Source organism: Populus alba, chromosome 1 (assembly GCF_005239225.2).
Source record: "Populus alba chromosome 1, ASM523922v2, whole genome shotgun sequence".
In the NCBI taxonomy this organism is placed as follows: domain Eukaryota; kingdom Viridiplantae; phylum Streptophyta; class Magnoliopsida; order Malpighiales; family Salicaceae; genus Populus; species Populus alba.
The window spans coordinates 41,352,554-41,360,957 of NC_133284.1; the positions used below are offsets into that span (position 1 = coordinate 41,352,554).

Genomic DNA, 8,404 nt, shown 5'->3' on the forward strand with positions numbered 1-8,404 from the left:
GGATCCTGAAGTTAATAATCATATAAGTTTTCAATAGTCTTGTAATTTATGAAACTTGAATTGATAATTTCTAAAAAATAAATCTAAAAATTAATATTCATCGTAAGCTTATAAGTGTAAATGTTAAAAATTAACTCGAAATTGTTTTTTTATTTTTTTTACAAAATCATGCAACTTTGACCGGATTATAGCCACCTTTACACAAGATGACAATGGCTGGGCTGTAACTCACCATGCTTCTTTTCAGCTCAAGAGTCATGTTTTCTTTTCTTATTCAATTTCTTTTTATTTTTTTTATTAAAATTATATTTGATTGTCTACATTTATCATCTTCGATTTCTAAATATATGTTTTTTTCTATATTTATAAAATATATTAATACGCTCTTGCAATCTTGTTTTGTTTTACACATTAACTTTTATGCTTTGGAAAAAATAAGAAAAAACCATTATAATTTTTATGTTTCTATCTATTTGTTTACCACTCAAAACTCCTTTAAGTATTATGTTTGATAAGGGTAAAAAAAATTTAAAAAACTAATTAAATCGAGAAAATTTAAAATAAATCGATTAAAATTTTAAAAAAAATCGACTAGTTCGGTTTTGATTTTATAAGCTTGAAATAAAAAAAACCAAACCGAATCGAATCAAAACTGAAAAAAACCAGAAAAAATAAGTCTAATTAAAAAAAACCAAGCTAAACTAAAGAAAACTGAGAAAACCGAGCCAAACTGTAAAAAATCAAATCAAATCAAAAAATTAAGCCAAATCAATTTTAATCTTAAAAAAATATAATCAAATTAAATCAAAATGAGTTTGGACTTGATTTTAATTTTAATTTTTGAAATTTTTTTTTTGGATTGGTTACAACAAGTTGAGAGTGAGAATAAAAAAAAATATTATGTTATCATAAAGTAAGAAAAAAAAAAGAGTGAATATGACTTTTATATATTTTATAAAAATATGTACAGAAATGAAACTATTATTTTTTTGTGGAGAGATAAGTTTTACGTCAAGTCCTGTCAACATGACAAGAAGCCGCCCCCCTCAGTAACGGCTACTTCACTGCTTCCCCTTGAATCCTGTCCTGTAATCGAATCCAACGGTCCCATTTTCCTCAATAGGAGCCAAAAAAGCACAACGTTCAGTTTAGTCACATGCCGTTTTATATACCTCCCTCGAGACTCTTGCCATCTCCACTCGCTTCAAATAATAAACAAATAATAAAGAAGAAGAAGAACAGCAGCGACTGACTAACATTCATCAACACTGTCCCCTGTTTTTCAGAAACACAACTTTTTTTGCCACTTCGAAGATCCAGGGTTCAATCAAGATGTTGCAGCATATGCACGGTGTTCTTCTTCTTCTTCTTTTTGCTTTCTGTATTTCAAACTCTAATTTTACAGTAAATGGGGACAATGCGCCTGCGTCATCGCCCACATCCTCATCAGTTCCAACATCACCCTCTAGTTCTTCTCCTTCTCCTTCCACAACTTCACCCCCATCGTCCCCTTCAAAATCACCGGCTACAACTCCGTCCACTTCCCCACCAACTCTTCCCGTCTCCCCTTCAAAATCCCCATCCCCATCCACTTCCCTACCAACTACTCCCGTCTCCCCTTCAAAATCTCCGGCCACATCCCCATCCACTTCCCCACCAACTATTCCCGTCTCTCCTTCAAAATCTCCGGCCGCATCCCCATCCCCATCCACCTCCCTACCAACTATTCCCGTCTCCCCTTCAAAATCTCCGGCTACGTCTCCATCTTCATCCACTTCTCCACCAAGTCCTACCGTCTCCCCTCCAACGCCCTCGCCAAATGCCGCCGCTCCATCTGGCTCTCCTCTGGCTTCATCACCAGCGGTTTCCACTCCGGTGACTGCTCCTACATTGGCACCACTTGGGGCTCCGCCAATGTCGGCAGAGGGCCCGGTTAGTGCAGCGACTCCGGATGCATCGGCAAGCATTCCATCAAGTTCTGCGACGCCAGCGGAGGCCCCTATGGTTTTCCCTTCCAGTAGTAGCCCTCCGAGCCCGTCTACAGAGAGTATGTCACCAGAAACAGCAAAGGTTCCGTCGGTTAATGACGAGTCGGGATCAAGGTCCTTGTATGAGGTTGGGGTCATTTTAAGTGGGTTGGTGGGTGGGGCTGCCCTGGCTTTGGCTATTTGAATGAGTACTCCTCCACTAATTTTCTGTTTTCACAGGATTATTGTTATTATTGTTGTTATTTTGTTTTATATTTTAAGATTTCCTTTCCATCTATTTTTTTCCCCTGTCCATTTAAATAATAAATATGTATGGGCGAGTCAAAGCAGGGGAGGAGGGGTTTGTATGGTGGATCAAGAGAACCCTGTTGCATGTTTATATTAAAGTAAATTAAAGTTGTAATAATAATAATAATAATATCAATTTTACATTTGGATTTGGAATAAATGAGTAAGGTAATCTAAAACATATAAAGTGGCGCTATAAATCTGATGATAATTAGTAATCAATATATATATTTAGTGTTGATAGATAGGCAATTATGCTTATCAAACCAGATGAACGAGACTCGCATGTTTATATTGCTTTAGTTTTATATATTATGATTTGTTTCACTTTGTATACGCTCACATTATATTGAAATTGAAGACTAATATTATGAAATAAAATTTTAGGTTATATTAAAAAATTTGAATGAACAAGGATCAAAATTAACCCAAAATTAGAATTGTTTTTCATTTTTATTGTTCATAAGGTGAGGAAAAATCAAATTCGATACTTTATGCATATTTGGTTCCTATCATTTAAGAATTTTATATTTTAATTTCAAATTTTATTTTTATCATGTTTCATTTACTAAAGGTTGAGAACAGAGAAAGAATTATCAAAAAAGAAAAATGAAAGTTTGGTTGAACAAACTAACGAGTTAAGAACTGAAAAATCATAATATTCTTCTTAAACTAGTCAAGTTTGTATGGGTTGTGAGTATATCTAATGTTTTGTCTAACCCAGCTGGACTGAAAAGAGTTCGGATACCAAAATTCAAAAGAGTTTGCACATTTATTTAAAGATGATAAAAAAAAAAAAAAAAAAGAATACTTGTACTTAGATATTGGTTGTTCCAAGCATATGACCGGGGATAAGAACAAAGTTCACTTCTATAGAAACAAAATCTGGTTCAATACTTTGATGACAAACATCAAGGGAAAAATAATTGGTATAGTAAAATTAGAAAAATAATCCTTCTCAATTGAAAATGTTCTATTAGTTTAAGGTCTAAAATATAATTTGTTAAGAATTAGTAAGCTATTAGCTATTTGAATCATGCTCCGCTGCAAGTTGGATTTTCTCTCCTAAAACATAAATATACAGGTTTTTTTAACGTGTTTTTTTTTTATGTAAAATAGTCAAAAATAGAAATAGAAAAACTTATGTATACATATAATAAAATAAATTGAGAACTATGAGTGTTAATAAAAAATAAAAAATCATTAATGATAAATAAAAAAATTTAAAAATTAAGAGTTAAATATAGATCAAGAAATTTAGCATTGCAACTCAGATATTTGACATGATTGTGTTTAAACACTTTATTAACAAAAATAAAATTTTTATTTAATTAAATGATAATAAAAATAAACACATATGAAATTCATTAAATAAAATAAGAAGCAAACAAAATATTAATTAAGGTTACACACATTGACAATATTATCTAAAAATAGATATCTTGAACATGCAACCTTTTTAAACATGTTTTTTACATAAAAATATTAAGTGTAAATAAAAAAAGCTAACAAACATATTTAATTAAATAAATCAAAATCATTTGTGTCAAAAAAAAAAATATTAACAATAATTAAATATGTATTTGAAAAAGTTGAGAGATGAATGTAGATCAATATATTTGATCTCATAACACGGATCATTTATTCGATTATGTTAAGCAGCTATGCTTACCAAAATTAATTTTTTATTTAATAAAATGATAGTAAAAATAAACACACATATAAAATTAATGGAATAAAATCAAAGGGAAAACAAATCTCACAATGTTGCACTTATTTGAAATACTATAAAAAAATTAATAATTTTAATGCTTAAAAATAAATTTCAGTTATATTGAACATAAAAAAAAAATTACAGATGAATTAGAATAACATTTTCAAAAATTAAATGTATAAAAAAATAATTTTGAAAACAACAACTATTTAAAAAAGCTAAATATAAAAAAAAATGGAGAGAAGGGATATTAATTGAAATATAATCTAAACAATTATTATAAAAAAAATGATTTGTTTTTTTTTTAAAAAAAAAAAGATTAGGCGTTGTTAGGTCTAGAAAGCCAACTAGCATTTGGTTTATTAAAAATTCCCTTTTATTTTTAAATGGAATTGGATCATCCGCCATATTATCTTTTGAAAAAAAATCCTAGATAACGCATTTAGAATTCCCTAAATTTTGATCACTATGGTGGCCGAACAAATAAGGTATGTGTTTTTTTTATCTGAAAATTCATTTTTAACCCAAAACACCTAAAAAATAACATTAACACCTTTAGAAACCCATAAATAGCTTTAAAAAAATCCATCAAAAAACCCGAAATGAAAAATCTTACTAAGCTTAGATTTGTGTTTTCAGGTCATTTCAAGGTTAAAAACACAAATAAGTGGAACTTCCCTTTGCCTCCCTCCTCTCTCAATCCAATGATTAAAAAATAACAAAAATAAAATTTTTGTACTAAAGTTGAATTGAACAAATATTGAGGGACCAAGTATATTTAGGTTATAAATTTAGAGGATTAAAGTAAATATTTTGTGTCACCTTTAAAACCTTTATCTATTTATGACGCCTTTTTTATTTTGATTCTTTGTCTTTAAATTTTATCAATGGTCAACAAATTGCATTAAATTATCATTGATTTTGATCCAAAATAATGCAATTGCATCCAAAATAAGATTTGAAAATCAAATTAAAAAATAAAATAAAATTATAAATAATATATTCACAATAAAAAGTGAAAGGATGAACAGTATTATATGCACACCGTGTTTATCCCATGCCTTTTAAATTTTTAGTTAATGTGACAAAGGCTTAAGAGTATTATTTGAATCTGTATATGTAATTAATCTTGATGAGTACTGAAACATGGCTGTCAAATATTTTGTAATGATTCTTAAATTGTCAAGAACAGTGGTGTTTTATCCCTTGATTTCTCTGCCATAGGGATCGTCAAAGCTTCAGGTAAGTAAAATCTTTACTGATTTATGATTGCATCCCAATTGAGTGCCTCTTTGAGACCTATATACTGCATTCCTAAGTTTCAGATAATTCTACTGTAGTGGTAGAATTCAAAGTGATGCAAATTTTATTGAGCCTCGGCTACTAAATAATGAAAAAGACGGAAGCATAAAGTTGGGTGGCCTGCCTTCAACATTGGTAACCCATTTGACATTTAAGAGCTCCGGCCTGCGGAGAATTGTTTGTTAAATACGAAGCTGGCATTGCTACCATGCTTGATGCTTTTATGTAGCTTGCAGGATTTTTCTGGCCAGAAGGCGTGAAGAAAGCACCGTTGAGCATCACGTCTCCATCTGATCTCCAGTTCCAGCTCTTCCACTCCTCATATCCAGTCGAGCTTTCATGGCGAGTCACCTGAAAGTGAAGTCAATTTTTAGGAACAAAAAGGGTAGTTTCCACTGAATCATGAATTCAAGGTCTCTTCTGATCCTCTGCTGGTTAAAGTTTGAGCACGTCCTGGTAACTTGCTATTTAGCTGCTGGGACAGTTGAAGGGTGTCAATGATTTGATACTAGCCTTTTTTTAATCTCTTGAAACTTAACTTCCTTCAGGATAAAAAGAAAGTTCTCTGGGGAAATGAGATAACTTTCAAGTGATTAATTATCTGTTGCTAAAGATGACCTTCATTTTGTTAAATTTGATAAAAAGCCTATTCCTTTTGTTGCTCATAAGATCTTGCATGAATGGAAGCGATTATTTAGTTACTTTTAAGATGGAAAAACTTGCCTCCTTTGTTTGATTGTTGTCTAAAGCCATGAAAACATTCCCTTGGCTGTTGATTGTTGGACTGGCACTTCCACCGATCGCGTACTTCTCCCAACCAGTATATATGTTATTCACAATGTGAAAATAACCATGCCTGCACCTGTAACACTTTGTAGATGCATTTAGCTAGCGATTCCCTGATAATTCTAGGAATGCAGGGAAGCAAAGGAAGCATGATTATTAGCATTTACACTTGCCCTAGCAGTTTTGTTATAGAATGATAAAATTAGTTACCTAGGCATTCTTTGAACCAGATTTTCTCCAAAGAAATTGAAGGCAATTGTGACTTGCATGTTCTTGTCATCGAGGAAGTCATCACTGTGACCCATAAGCATGACTTCGTTATGGTTGAACATGTAGTTGTTTGAGATTGTTATAGATGTTGAGCCAAAGACAGCATCTATAAGTCCATCACGGCAGTTAGCTAGAGTACAGTGATCAATCCATACATCCCTGGCCGCAAATATCGATATCCCATCCCCGTCAGAATTGCCTCTCAGACCGTGATGATTTGTGGAGCCTCTTACCACGACGATTCCGCCCGGCAAACAGCCATGTATGTAGATGTTATGTATGATAATGTTACTGACGTTTCGAATGGCTACGCAAGGACCATCGGCTATCTGGATGTTTTGCCCCCGACCATCTATAGTCTTGTGCGAATTCATGAAAAGTTCTTCCTTCAAGTTGATGACCATGTCCTTGTCAAAGATGATCCACAGAGGTTCTTCTTGGATGACACCATAGCGGAGTGTGCCTGGAATAGGGTTTACGGGGTCATCGTTGTCGGAATCTGTTACCACGTAGAGGTTGCCATCTCGTCCTCCCACAGCGTTGCGTCCGAACCCAAATGCGCAATCAGCTAGCACTTTCCTGTTAGCTTCCCAATCTGGGTCGCATCTCCAACAATCATCAACAGGGTTGCCGGTTCTGCATGTGTTTTTTCCCAGCTGCCTTCTCGTTGAGCTCCTGTTTAATCAACACGAAACGAGTTGCTCACAGAACATATCTTGTGAATACATGGCATAAATCTTTCACTTATTGTTAGCGAGTACTCACCATTTGGTTGCTTCTGATATGCTCGCCGGAGGATGTCTAGAGAATGCTATAGTGGCGTGTAAGATCATGACTAGGAGCAAGAGGGAGAAGAATGCTGGCATCTTACAAGGGTCTAGGAATTTTATGCGTGTTTCAGGAGCTAGCTACTGCACTCTGATAGTTGTTCAAAGATTTAAATTTATATAACCATTAAAGTATTTCTTGGATTGAGATCAATTACAGTGCTTTCAGCAATATTAACAAACATCACGGTGGAAATTAAATGACACCGGAAAAGCTGGAATCCATCATGTTGACTAGTGGTCAATGCAGCGAACTTTGGCACGTACAAACCACCCTCTCTTTTTGGAAACCTGACATTGCATTGATGCGTACGAGGTGGCAAGTAAGGACACAAGAGTTTAGACTTTAGAGACCGAATAGTTAGGTGGTGACTTGGAAAATGGTCTCCTCCACCAACTTACGTTGTGTGAGTTGCAATGGTGATATTTGTACAGTCCATGGAGCTAGGGCATAGGGCATAGAGAATTGAACAGTTTAGGTTTGGATAATGAATGAATGAGTAGAGAGGGAAAGTTTAGCCCTTTTAATTAAGCCCACCCTTTCTTTCAATTCTAAATCCCTAATTTAGAATAATTAAATTTGAGACAGGAAACAAAAGGATTCTTTTTAAATACTTTGGGTATCATCATTAGTTTAGGATTCCTTATTTAGGTGATTTTCTCTTTGGTTGAGACGTGGAGTGCACGAATGTGGCCTTTGCTCCAGGGAAAATGAAGGTTTGCTACTTTCTTCATTTAGCCTTCGATATTGAACACCTTAATCTTCGATTATCTACCAACAATTTTCTGGGTAAATTTTATTAGATGTTGAAATGTATAAATTAGAATAAATTTTGAGTTGGATGAGGATGAATGGCAATAAAAATCAGTTGAAGTTAAGGCCACTTGGAAATCAAGATTTCCACTGCATAAAAGATATTAAAAATAAATAAAAATATATATTTTTCAATTATACTTTATGAATCATTTAACAAAAAAACTTCGAGTAGAAAATGAAAATGGCCTATAGACCCTAGGTATATGTAAAAAAAAAAAATAAAAAAAATATTTTAAAAGTTTCTATTTATAGATTTGTTGAAAACCTTATTTACATTGAACTCGCTCCAAATGTCACTGCAACACTCATATGTTAACTAATTAAGCCCTCGCAACGGTAACTATGATGTCATCCTCTAAACTAGCATCATAAGTTTTCTTTTTGTGAACAAAGTGTTGCCCAGACCTTTTGA

General features: G+C 33.3%; 1 protein-coding gene across 1 annotated transcript; it reads right to left on the reverse strand.

The window, feature by feature from the left end:
- Positions 1-5,418: 5,418 nt before the first annotated feature.
- On the reverse strand, positions 5,419-7,214 carry LOC118056779 (putative pectate lyase 21). Its single transcript, XM_035069123.2, has 4 exons — positions 7,114-7,214; positions 6,289-7,023; positions 5,995-6,154; positions 5,419-5,643 (listed from the first exon to the last, which is right to left on the reverse strand). Exons 1-4 carry the CDS (start codon positions 7,212-7,214, stop codon positions 5,419-5,421), a joined length of 1,221 nt encoding a protein of 406 aa, XP_034925014.1.
- Positions 7,215-8,404: the final 1,190 nt, after the last annotated feature.